This window comes from Rhipicephalus sanguineus, chromosome 11, assembly GCF_013339695.2.
Source record: "Rhipicephalus sanguineus isolate Rsan-2018 chromosome 11, BIME_Rsan_1.4, whole genome shotgun sequence".
NCBI lineage: Eukaryota > Metazoa > Arthropoda > Arachnida > Ixodida > Ixodidae > Rhipicephalus > Rhipicephalus sanguineus.
In genome coordinates this window covers 144,846,109-144,858,875 of record NC_051186.1, presented here as the reverse complement: position 1 = coordinate 144,858,875, position 12,767 = coordinate 144,846,109, and the positions used below count along the sequence as shown (strand labels likewise).

At 49.0% G+C, this 12,767-nt stretch overlaps 4 protein-coding genes across 4 annotated transcripts in view; 1 reads left to right on the top strand and 3 right to left on the bottom strand.

Moving 5' to 3' along the window:
- Positions 1-1,347: 1,347 nt before the first annotated feature.
- LOC119375616 (histone H4) lies at positions 1,348-1,773 on the bottom strand. Its single transcript, XM_037645832.2, has one exon. It carries the CDS (start codon positions 1,716-1,718, stop codon positions 1,407-1,409), a length of 312 nt encoding a protein of 103 aa, XP_037501760.1. The 5' UTR covers positions 1,719-1,773; the 3' UTR covers positions 1,348-1,406.
- Positions 1,774-9,648: 7,875 nt separating this feature from the next.
- LOC119375615 (histone H2B) lies at positions 9,649-10,090 on the bottom strand. The gene has a single exon (XM_037645830.2). The coding sequence runs from the start codon at positions 10,031-10,033 to the stop codon at positions 9,659-9,661; it is 375 nt and encodes a 124-aa protein (XP_037501758.1). The 5' UTR covers positions 10,034-10,090; the 3' UTR covers positions 9,649-9,658.
- Positions 10,091-10,235: 145 nt separating this feature from the next.
- The window catches only part of LOC119375614 (histone H2A), a 372,224-nt gene continuing 369,692 nt past the window's right edge, over positions 10,236-12,767 (top strand). The window contains exon 1 of the mRNA XM_037645829.2: positions 10,236-10,707. Coding sequence (XP_037501757.1) covers positions 10,310-10,684 — 375 coding nt within the window. The 5' untranslated portion in view covers positions 10,236-10,309 and the 3' untranslated portion in view covers positions 10,685-10,707. The remainder of the gene's footprint in view (positions 10,708-12,767) is intronic.
- LOC119375471 (histone H3) lies at positions 11,398-11,913 on the bottom strand. The gene has a single exon (XM_037645648.1). It carries the CDS (start codon positions 11,911-11,913, stop codon positions 11,467-11,469), a length of 447 nt encoding a protein of 148 aa, XP_037501576.1. The 3' UTR covers positions 11,398-11,466.

The following is a 12,767-nucleotide window of genomic DNA, read 5'->3' as shown; positions in this document are numbered from 1 at the left end:
AAAAATTTCGATAGTTTGGTGCCGCTACTCCGCATGTGTATATACGCCGATTTAGCCTGCAGTCCCCATCCATCGATGATGCACAAAGCATACAAACATTCCCCGCGCCCACGCGATGCAGTTATTGCGTACTCAAAGAGCCACAACAGAAAGGGCTTACGGGGGAAGGCGGTTAAAATTCGTCCCTCACTTTTCCACACCGTCATTTTCGGCTAACAGTCCAGCACGAATGCGGCTACCAATGATCTCCAAGGTATTCTCTTCTCGAGTTTTGCAAAGCAAGTAGCAAGAATACAGAGAAGCAGGTTTCCCAGCTGCCATATACTCGTTCCTGTCCGAGATAAGTTGATTAGAGCTTTAAAAGGGCGTGTCGGACGCAAGACCGCAGTGCTGAGGCCTTTAACTCCAGTATACCCGATTAGAGCAACTTAGTACGGAAACTTCTTTTCCATTCCATCTTTTGTGGTGAAATTCGCAGTAACAGAACTTTGTACACGATGAGCCCATGCTACGTGTCACATAGAATGACACTCGAAAACAATCCGTGAGATCGCTCTCGTACCGGTGTCTTCGCTAATTCTTTTTTTTTTTTTTTTTCCTTTCACTATTCAATGGAACGAGTTGGATGCGTGTGTTGTCGATCTTCCCGCTGACGGCTTTTCATTCGCCACTACAAGATGTGCACTATTCGTGAATGCGCACGCACTGCTGGTCGAACGCGTTCCACTTTTCTCGGTGTAAACATGTTTTTTCCATGTAAACACAGGTCATCTCGCCATTCAGTGTACAGATTGCGCTTGTGAAGCGTACTTTCAGAATTGCACAACTGTCGCGAAACATCGCGAGCAGCTCACACGTGAGATCACAGAAGCTGATAGAATGCAAAAGCTGGGTGGCCTCTGTATGAGCATGCCCTCACCAAAAAGTGAATAGCCTACGTGGCCAATTGCGCTGATGTGTATATATTTCTAGCGTCTTCCGAAGGAAAAGCGAGTTCGTGCTGCCTAAGCATAGTTGTGTCTCCAAAAAACCCGGACAGCTGCGGTCTTCTTATTTTTTTCTTCGCGCGATTGGGTAAGCGACGTTGCTTTGTCAACGAGAGGAGCCAAAGGCGCAGTTCGCTTTGAGCAGCCTGCCGAGAAGATGATGGCACTGTGATTCGTGCACTGCGGCGGCAGAAACGAGAGCAAAGGCCGAAACGTAACGAGTGGCAGCGAAGGAGGAGGACGGTTGCGATACGAGCTCACCTGAGCGATTTGATTCTCGCAGGACGACGGACGACAAAATGCAAAGAGGGAGGAGGCGGGTATGGCAAAAGCGATCGGATCACTGCCCAAGCATCAAGTTGGTAGCCCTGAAGAGGGCTGTTGGGTTCTTGCTTGCAGGCGAGCGACGACGCTGCTTGCTTAGCCTCCGAATCCGTACAGGGTGCGGCCCTGACGCTTGAGGGCGTACACGACGTCCATGGCCGTCACGGTCTTCCTTTTTGCGTGCTCGGTGTAGGTGACGGCGTCGCGGATCACGTTCTCGAGGAACACCTTGAGAACACCGCGAGTTTCCTCGTAGATGAGGCCAGAGATGCGCTTGACACCACCACGGCGCGCCAGACGACGGATGGCAGGCTTGGTGATGCCCTGGATGTTGTCACGCAAGACCTTGCGATGACGCTTGGCGCCACCCTTGCCGAGCCCCTTGCCGCCTTTGCCTCGGCCAGACATATCTGCTGCTGCTGCTGCTTCGAAGCGAGTCTCAACAACGAGTGAGCGATTTCTCTGACGCCGGCGCGGTTCGCGGCTGAACGGCGCACGCCGGTTGGCTGGCTGGCTGCTCGCCTCTCTCTCTCTGTCTCTCTCTCTCTCTCACCTTCGCGAGGCGCGTGTTGGTGGCGCGGGTTGTTCCACTGACGTTTTCTCTGCACTAACTAGATACGGAAACCGCGCACTTTCGCTTTTGTTTTTCTCACTTTTCTTATTTTTCTTGCCTCGTGATTCACACGGCCGTGGTCGGTCTCAGGCCACTCTGCGATGCCCGGAAATCGCATAGCAGACCAGTCAAGAAAAAGAATAAAATAACGTACGAATATGTCGGCACTTTATGTAGGCGTTCGGGACGAGGTTCGAGCTGTCCGTACAGAGCACTAAAATCCCCTGAAAAGCCGACAAGACAGAGCAACGAATTTAACGCGTCCTCGGTGGACGGCACGCATGACGACTTAACTAATCGCCAGACGAGGAACAAGCTGCACTTTACGACTTCTCAATGATGTCGTCCTTTTCTTTTCTTTCCTGTTGTCCTTTTCTCTTGTCGGATCAGACATATCTTCAACTGCAGTGCACAATTCCCCTGCGACCGACCCTTTTGCACGGCAAATGGCCGCGAACCAAGTGACTACAACACTGATTCCGAGCAAGCCGAGCTGGTCATGAATCGCAAAACAAGGCGCGCTCGTGCAGTGCTCGCCGCCAGCACGTAAAACTTGGCAGGTTTGCAGCGTCTTCCGACGCCTACGCGGGGGTGAAATTTGGCCGCGATAGCTCCGCTAGTTTCCGAGATACGCTCACACCTAAATGCCATTTCAGCATTGTGATGGACGGAAGAGAGTGAGAGTGCAGCTCCTCTGCTCTCTCTCGCCCCTCTTCCGCCAGTTTGTGGCGCGGCACAGCTAGCTGATGACGCTGCTACATTTGCCGTTCACACTTTTCTTCCAAGTGGCCATCCACTCACGATTGGCGTTAAAAAAAAAAACAAGTGAAGAACCCGCGCCGACCGGTCGTTTTCTGTGCTGGACGATACGCTACGGTAAGCTCCACATCTCACCAACTGCGCCAGGTTTTATTTGTGAATACTGCAATCCCTTTTAGGGATTTCCGCGGGGTGGGGTTACACGTTAACGAGAGCATAACAGGAAACAAATGAAGAAAGCCACTACATAAAACACGCAACAGTAATCACAAGTAGAATTGAAAGCTGGGCAAGTTGGTAACGATTCATAGTTGGTCGAGGTAAACAGCGCAAAAAGTTCGAGGACCAGAGAATTCAAAAGGCAGGGCCAAATTGCGTCAGTCAGCAGTCAATTGCCCTCCATGACAATGAAATATCTTTTTTAGATTATTGTAACCGCTCACGTTGTTAAGATAGCTGCCTCGTGCCACGCAGAAGTGTTTTCTTCTTTTTTTTTTCCTTGCCTTGTGAAAGCGTGCGCAAAAAAAAAAAAATGTATATGTTTGGTGTTTCTTCATTAACGTTTTCAGTTGAAAGTCAGCGCTCGCGTTGTGTCCCTCCTTTACTCTGTCTTCGTTTTTTGCGCTGTTTACCTCGACCAAGTATGAGTAATCACAAGACAACTCAAACCAGAAACGACGCACTAAACATCCCGCGGTACAAGCCTAATCAACATCACAATGTAAGGCGTTACGGAGATTGAAGATTGTTGAAAAACCACGACCAGTCGTGCATAGAATGCGGAAAGAATAAATATTTCAAGCAGTTGTTACGCGTCACACAGGCCGTTATTGTGAGCTCATGCCTTTCTCGCGTGGCGTGTGCAGATAAAAACGCAACGATTTCTGTAAGGTCTACGTTGTCGTGTCCTTTCAGCAAGCAGCTGATATAAGAATTTCATTCTGTTTAAACGGGTCGTTTAAGTTAGTGCTGGTAGGTTAGTTCGTATTGTATGTTCTTTAATTGAGCGGCGTCCAAAGCTGCTTTCTTTGGAAATTTTCGTCGTTCGGTGAGAAAGCTTTCGGCCTTCAGTTTGCGTAATTTTTACCCCGTATATTTTATACTGATTGTCAGAAAACCGCACGTTTACTATTACAAACACAACACGCGCCCAAAGTTCTCGGAAGACAGATGGATGACTACGCAACAAAATCATTCCTTGGCGAGGACAATCGCCAATGAAAGCTTCTGAAAATGCCACGAAAACATTATATTTACGCGATGCAGCCATGTTTCTTACACAAAAACCGGAAAAATGCACACACGTAGCGACCATTCCAGAAAACAACATGTCAACAAACCCTCGCAACCGTCACGAGCCGCGACTTCTGGCACGCACCATTTTAGAAGGTGCACTCCTACGCGCTGGCCAATGCACGGCTGTGCTACTAAGAGTGTGTTTGTGTGTGTGTACGCATTTATTTATTTATTTACAAATACTGCTATCTCGATAGAACGAGACATAGCAGGAGTGGGTACATGAGTTAGTGAATAAAACTACAAGCATACAAAACATTGAATCATACAAAGCACAAGAGGGGACACGAGTTACAATGCATGATACTCGACGTACAATAAGGCATCATTAAAGGATCACAAAATGTGGTTCGGCAATTCTTCCACAAACTGTTCAGTTGGCCTTTCCCGCAAGAAGCCATCTAAGCTGTTCCAAATTTTGACAACGCTTGGAAAAAAAGAGTACTTAAAGGAATTTACAAATGGCTGAAAAGGAATAATATTAAGTGCGTGGGATCGGCGCGTGGCACGCCTAGTGGAATGACTGAAATGTATCGGCGCTTGGATGCGACTGTGGCCGTGTACAATCTGATCAAGCAGTGCGATACGCTCAAGCGTGCGTCGATGAGCCAAAGGTTCTAGCGACAAAGCGCATGCGTGAGCAGAAGGAGAAAAATCGCGGTCATATCTGCGAAAAATGAACCGTATTGCTTTCTTTTGTATGGCCTCAAGCTTATTAATGTCAACTGCAGTGTAAGGCGACCATACCACCGAGGCGTATTCTAGTAACGGCCTGACGAGGGATTTGTAAGCAGTTAATTTGCAGTCCCTGGTAGAGTGCTTGAGGGTTCGTTTCAGGTATCCCAGTTTCCTAAGTGCCCTAGCACAAATGGTTTCAATATGCAGGTGCCACTTTAGATTTTCGGTGAAGGTAATTCCAAGATATTTAAATGTTTTCACAGAGTTAAGGTAGTGCCCATTGTAACTGTAGCGGAAAACTAGCGGCTGCTTTTTCATAGTAAAAGTCATTTGAACAGTCTTTTGGTAATTAATACTCATTTGCCACGCGGTGCTCCATGCACAAAAAGATGAAAATACATTGTTGAGACCCTCTTGATCACGTATGTTAGTTACACAGGTATAAAGCACACAGTCGTCAGCGTACAACCGCAGTCTCACCGGTGTGTCCCTAATGACCTGTGCTACATCATTAATGTAAATAATGAATAGCAAGGGCCCAAGAACCGAGCCCTGCGGTACACCGGAAGTAACCGCGGCCGACAGTGACTGCGCGTGATTGAAAGTGACAAATTGTGTCCTTAAACGTAACCAATCAGCTATCCAACCTAGTATTTTCTCGTTACTAATAATTTTGCTGAGCCTAAAAACAAGTTTTCTGTGACACAAATGCTTTTTTGTAATCTATAAGTATGGCATCAACTTGACCTCGATTATTCAGGGCTGAAGCGATGTCATGGGTGAATTCAATGAGTTGGGTAGTTGTGGAAAGGCCAGGGCGGAAACCATGTTGATTCTGCGATAGTATGTCATTTTCAGAGAGGTACCGAAGAATATGCTTATGAATTATGTGCTCTAAGAGCTTGCAACAAGTACACGTTAAGGAAATAGGTCTTTAGTTGGAAATTTGTTGCTTATTACCCGATTTAAAGACAGGAATTACATTGGCGATTTTCCAAATTGTCGGCGCTGTACATGTGTCTAATGATTTACGAAAAATTATCGCTAAATAACGAGCGTTCCATTCCGCATAACGCTTCAAGAACATATTTGGTATTCCATCCGGTCCGGCACTTTTATTAGTGTCGATGCTCAAGAGAAGGTTATAAATGCCGGTACAACTAATTTCAAGTTCTGGAATCGGACATATTTCCGGGTTACCATCAATGTCAGGGGTAGTACCGCTATCATCTCCAAATACAGATTTGAAATAGTCACTAAATCCTTCCGATATTGTCGAGGAATCTGAACAGGACACTTCATTTATTACAAAAGATGACGGGCAGGAAGTAGTGGGATTGATGGTTTGCCAAAACTTACGCGGATTGGTTTTCATAAAAGAGGTTAATGTGGTACTGAAATAAAACTTTCTAGCTTTAGTCATTTTTGCTTTCAGTTCTGACTTGAGCAAGTTAATTAGGTGTTCCCTTTCCGTGTTGTGTACATTGCGTCGTTTCCGCAGGCGCTTAACGCGACGTAACTAATGAGTTATTGGTTTTTGCTAATGAAATCGGAAAAGGAACCGTAATGCTCTATGCTGCTCTAAAGAAATTTTCGATAGTTTGGTGACGCGACTCCGCATGTGTATATACGCCGATTTAGCCTGCAGTCCCCATCCATCGATGATGCACAAAGCATACAAACATTCCCCGCGCCCACGCGATGCAGTTATTGCGTACTCAAAGAGCCACAACAGAAAGGGCTTACGGGGGGAAGGCGGTTAAAATTCGTCCCTCACTTTTCCACACCGTCATTTTCGGCTAACAGTCCAGCACGAATGCGGCTACCAATGATCTCCAAGGTATTCTCTTCTCGAGTTTTGCAAAGCAAGTAGCAAGAATACGAGAGAAGCAGGTTTCCCAGCTGCCATATACTCGTTCCTGTCCGAGATAAGTTGATTAGAGCTTTAAAAGGGCGTGTCGGACGCAAGACCATGCAGTGCTGATGCCTTTAACTCCAGTATTACCCGGATTAGAAGCAACTTAGTACGGAAACTTCTTTTCCATTCCATCTTTTGTGGTGAAATTCGCAGTAACAAAACTTTGTACACGATGAGCCCATGCTACGTGTCACATAGAAATGATCACTCGAAAAACAATCCGTGAGATCGGCTCTCGTACCGGTGTCTTCGCTAATTCTTTTTTTTTTTTTTTTCCTTTCACTATTCGTCAATGGAACGAGTTGGATGCGTGTGTTGTCGATCTTCCCGCTGACGGCTTTTCATTCGCCACTACAAGATGTGCACTATTCGTGAATGCGCACGCACTGCTGGTCGAACGCGTTCCACTTTTCTCGAGTGTGCAGCGCTTTGATTTTATTTATTTCTTTTCACCCGCGTACAATAAAGCCCACTTGGGCGATGCTGGTTGCACCAATAAATTAATGAATAAATAAATAAATAAATAAATAAAAAGCAAAACAACTTCGCAGTCATGCCTTGTGCGCGCATGCACTTGCACATGCTTTAAGGAAATGTTCCTTCCCACTGCGCAGTCGATAGTGCTCTCATGCAGGGCTCCCAGCAACGTGGCAAAAATCGCCGCTCTCCTTAAAAAATACGCAGAGAAGAAAGATAGCGCTGGTGTTACAAAAGTATGCTGCCATCCATAGAAACAAATATAGGTTGTTCGTGGCATCCCACTATCTTGCGGTCCTTGCCGAAAATTCGTTCTCGGCAAAACAAAACCGTATAACTCACCTGCATTGCAGCGTGATCTTGCTTTGTGCAACACCCTTCCAGATGGTATCGCTGCATTAACCAAACGAGATCATTTTCTGTGCAAAACTTCGGTCACTCTATCAGTAATCACTGTACAACGTTGCGTCACTTATAGCTTCCAGCATTTCTAACGTCTTCAGGCTTTCCCATTGTGCTATCACTTTAAGGACACAGGGTAAGGGGAAAAAAAAAAAAAAAAAAAAAGGAGCACTTCTTTTTTTTACTTCTTTGCAATTTCGCAATTGAATCCCTTTCGCCATACGTTCCATATTCGCGTTTTCTTGGCACTTCCTGCACAAAACCCAGCATGCTTGTCTGGAGTCAGCTGTGTACAAGCACTTGTCGGTTACACCCTGTCTCTGCCATGCCTGTCGGTAATTTGAGATTCCGCGAGTAAATAACGTCTTCAGCGAGCGTACATTTAGCGGCCATCAATAGCGTTCTCTTATATATGCGAATAAATGCCGCCGACGTACTGAGGCGCGCGACGCTGAACCTGAAAGCTCTTCGTCGTCCAACATCTCAGCCTTTTCAACGCCCTTCCAAGGGGAAACGCGTGCAGGTTCACAACGGGTACGCTCTAATCGACGTGACTATTATTTCTGGTGCAACTACACATAAACCCTCGCGCAAACTGTGCCGTGCAAGCGTTGAGCTAACCGCAGTCCAGTCGCAGAGCCTTCGCTCTCTTTGTTTGCGCTTCAGAGTCTTCACGATTGCGAACATTGGATGCTGTTCTTTCTTTTAGTGATGGCACTATCACGCGTGCACAACTTATCGAATAATTCCATTTGAAGCCTGGACAAAACACAGTCAATTTGGTGAAACAAGTTGACCGCATAGAGCTGCACGACAGCTCACAAGAGAGCCAAGGCAAGCACGACGACAGGCTCAAAAGTGAACAAATTACTTTCACAATGATTACCAAACTCGTAGCTACTGAACAAAACACTTGAACTGTGTTTGTGGCAGGAGATGCGCGCTTTTCAACAGTTTTTTCCACTGTAAACTCGGTTATCTCAAAACCACGTCGCTTATTACTTACGTGCCATTGCTTTCCCACAAATTGCAAGATAACTAGTTCAGTATTTTTCCTTGTATTCTACACAAGTGCATACTCTACCGCAATTTAAATGATGCACTTCATACCTTTCGTGTTCAGAAACGTTAGAGGATGCAAATTAGCCCAAACTTAAGTCCTACTAGTAAAAACACAACAAACAAACAAACAAAAAAAAAAAAAAAGACTTCACCCAAATTGTAATATTAGATAGATTTTCGTGGATCAGGTACACTTAAACAACGGCAAATATGTACGTACCACTTTCATTCACTGAGAAAACGCTTCCTCAAACATGGAAAAAATTGCATCCGACGTATAGGGCTTACCCTCTGCCCTTAAATGCTATTTTCATAACTTTTATTTTTGCCTGATTACTCAATAACCTGGTTCATCACATCATTGCGATCCATCACAGAGTGCCGGCGTGCTCCGCTGTTCTACTGAAGTAGGTATTTCATGTCTCCTTTCTCGCCTGTGAGTGTGTCGTTCCAGCGGGCTCGTACCTTTCATGATTTGAGGCACTCAACTTCGTTTCCATTCGTATGCCGTATCTTTACTGCGCCCGCGCCTTCTAGCCTCGCCGATACTTATACATGTACGACTTCTGTAGCATGTCCGACCTTGCATTTCAGCCCAGGACGCGCGTCTTTTCCGCTGACGGTGCAGTTTCAGGGTACCAATCCTCTGCTACCCTCACTCTTGTCATTGACAGTGCTCACAATATTAGGGCCCCCACTTTTGTTTCCTGCATAAATCAGAGCTTCCTTTGAGCTCCCTTATAACAGTGCCGCCCCAAACTCCTACACTTCAATTTCTCACGTAGGTCGCATTCTTCGTGTTCACAAGCTTTGCCAGCTCGCCCGAATTCTATTTTAGACCTTCATTCAGTTACTTTCGCAAGTTTTGCCTGACGACCAGCGCGATTTCTTGCGTACCAAAATTTTTTTTTTCACTTGCGCTGTCACAACTAACTTTCCGCAACACGCTCTGCTTTTGTCTGCGCACTTCCTCTTCACTTTCTGTTTTTTTCCCTCGCAGTGCCGTCAATCTAGGAGCAGCGATTTACAACAGAGTGGACGGAACGGAGTTGCAAACTCTCGCAACAGAACCCAATGCCGACGCAAACAATTAGGGTGGCTCTGATAAGAGCCGTTGATGGGTGTTGCTGGCCCGAGGTACGCCTACTTAGAGCTGGTGTACTTGGTGACGGCCTTGGTGCCCTCGGACACCGCGTGCTTCGCCAACTCGCCGGGCAGCAGCAGGCGCACGGCAGTCTGGATCTCCCGGCTCGTGATGGTCGAGCGCTTGTTGTAGTGAGCAAGACGCGACGACTCCGCGGCGATACGCTCGAAGATATCGTTCACGAAGCTGTTCATGATGGACATGGCCTTGCTGGAGACTCCAGTGTCGGGGTGCACCTGCTTCAGCACCTTGTAGATGTAGATGGAGAAGCTCTCCTTCCTGCGGCGCTTCTTCTTCTTCTTATCCGTGGCGCGCACATTTTTCTGGGCCTTGCCGGCCTTCTTCACGGCTTTACCAGAGGGCTGCGGAGGCATCGCGACCGATATCCGCTATCCGCAACCGACAACTCACGGGAGCAGAATGCGACCCGAAAAAAAACGCGCGGCGCTTTTATTTGGGGGAGGGGTGTTCACGAGAGCAGCGGAAGGCGCGCGTCCCATTGGTTCGCGCGGCTTCTCCCTCTCGCACCCTCCTTCGGCGCCGCTCGACGATGGCGGGTACGACCGACGATGGTGGTAGTCGAGCGCAGCTCTCAGTAGTACGAACAGCTGTTTCTTTCCTCGTCTTCGTTTCAAACCGAAAGCACCACCATGTCCGGACGTGGCAAAGGCGGCAAGGCGAAGGGCAAGAGCAAGACCCGTTCCAGCCGCGCGGGGCTCCAGTTCCCCGTGGGCCGTATCCACCGCCTCCTGCGCAAGGGCAACTACGCTGAGCGCGTCGGAGCGGGCGCCCCAGTCTACCTGGCTGCCGTGCTCGAGTACCTCGCCGCCGAGGTGCTCGAGCTGGCGGGCAACGCCGCTCGTGACAACAAGAAGACCAGGATCATCCCCCGTCACTTGCAGCTCGCCATCCGCAACGACGAGGAGCTCAACAAGCTGCTTTCCGGCGTCACCATCGCGCAGGGCGGCGTGCTGCCTAACATTCAGGCCGTGCTCCTCCCAAAGAAGACGGAGAAGAAGGCGTAAGCGGGCACGCTTTTCGCACGCTCGTCGCCATCCATCCAACGGTCCTTCTCAGGACCACCCAAATGTGTGACGCGGCTGGTTTTCGCTCTGCATTCACCATCTCCGCGCCCGTTCCCTCTCTGTTTTCATAGCGAAAAAAAAAAAAAAAAAAAAAATCTACAAGGACGAGACAGACAAACCCGGGCTAGCGCTGGAGTCCTGTGTCGTCTGTCTCCTCCTTCTAGTTTTCACGCTGTTTTTGTCTTTTTTTTTTTTAATTATGAACGGTGTACCAACAAGCTCAAGTTCGCACGCTTCTCTCCGTTCTATTTTGGTTATTTCAATTAACTGCGCCCACCCTACTATTGAAAAATGAAGCAATACACCAGGGCTCTCACGGAGGCCGGCAACACACGCACATTTCCTGCGCGCCCGCAAAACCGAAAGCAAAACAAACAACTTCGGGAGCGCTGAGATCTTCACCGCCTGCTTTCTTTTCTTTTTTTTTTTTAACTCTTCGTAAAAATCCTTGTCGTCCACCATGCGCGCGATGAAGAGAATTGCGCCAATAGCCAGCACACAGACTGCCCAGCAAGACGGGTACAGTAAGACTAGAGAAAAAAAAAAAAAAACAATACTACAAACAATCAAGCTACGAATCCTGCACACATGAGAGCAACAGGGTGCGGCCGGAGTACGTGCCCTGACGTGGTCTCGTAGCCAAAGCAGACATGTTGGTGGTCCTGAGAAGGACCGTTTGTTGACGCTTGCCTGTCGACCGAAGCGCAGGGAGCAGCCCAACTTTAAGCGCGCTCTCCGCGAATGCGCCGAGCCAGCTGGATGTCCTTTGGCATGATGGTGACGCGCTTGGCGTGGATGGCGCACAGGTTGGTGTCTTCGAAAAGGCCAACCAGGTAGGCCTCGCTAGCTTCCTGAAGGGCCATCACGGCAGAACTCTGGAAACGGAGGTCCGTCTTGAAGTCCTGAGCGATTTCTCTCACCAGGCGCTGAAAGGGAAGCTTGCGGATCAGAAGTTCGGTCGATTTCTGGTAACGGCGAATTTCACGCAGGGCCACGGTACCAGGGCGATATCTATGAGGCTTCTTAACCCCGCCTGTGGCAGGGGCACTCTTGCGAGCAGCCTTGGTAGCAAGCTGCTTACGCGGAGCCTTGCCACCGGTACTCTTGCGCGCGGTTTGCTTTGTGCCGTTGTCAGATGGGAGGAGACGCGGCGCCCTTCGTCGGGCCATGGCGCGTCCGATCACAACGAGTGCTGGAACGACTCTGGCCGGAACGTCTCCGGCTCGGAGCGGCGGGCTTCGCCGCACGGCACTTCCCTCTCCTCCCATTGGCCAACGCGCGAGAACCCGTCCCCGCGCGCGAGCAAGGGCGGCGTTCGCCAGGATGCTGGTTGATGCCCATTTCCGCGCGGTCGCACTGTTCGCGGCTGGCAAAAACGTACACGAAAACGACACCAATTCCCCCGTACAGTACAGCCGGCTGCGCATTTGTCTTGCCTATCAGGCAATAGTTCAATCGACGCCGTAGCTCGTTGCATCGCGAAGGGATACCGTAGAGTCTGAGATGACACCATTCATGCCGACCGCAGGCAGCGCGGCGCGCATCGCGCTACGACGGATCACATCACCTTTGGCCCTGCCCCCCCCCCCCCCCCCCCCCCCCCCCTTCCCTCCCTCCCACCCCCCCGCTCCCACATCACCGTACTGCGGTAACGCAAAGGCGCAATGGTCGCGCCAACAAGCTTCTTTCTTCCGTATGATCCCACTGAGTACTTTACTGACGCTGCCGCTCATTTGAGACGATTGCTCCGAGGTTACTGCCTTCACCGCATGCTGCACAAATGAACAGTTCTGTTTGCCAGAAACGTACGCCAAGTGCACGACCAAGCAGCACCGTGATAGAGTGCTAGTAGATTCCACCAGAGAGAGACAGCGCCAACATACAAGGCGGCTACATGAAGGAAGACGCAATGTCCGACTCCAGGACAGAATGAACGAAAGAAAAGAAATAAAGGGGGGCGGCGTGGCGGAAACGACATCAGACGACCCGAGAAAGCCACTCCACTCTGGCGCGTAACAAAAGA

What these genes read in the sequence shown, in the direction of transcription:
- LOC119375616 (XM_037645832.2), bottom strand. Translation starts at nt 1,718, where the DNA reads ATGTCTGGCCGAGGCAAAGGCGGCAAGGGGCTCGGCAAGGGTGGCGCC.
- LOC119375471 (XM_037645648.1), bottom strand. Translation starts at nt 11,913, where the DNA reads ATGGCCCGACGAAGGGCGCCGCGTCTCCTCCCATCTGACAACGGCACA.
- LOC119375615 (XM_037645830.2), bottom strand. Translation starts at nt 10,033, where the DNA reads ATGCCTCCGCAGCCCTCTGGTAAAGCCGTGAAGAAGGCCGGCAAGGCC.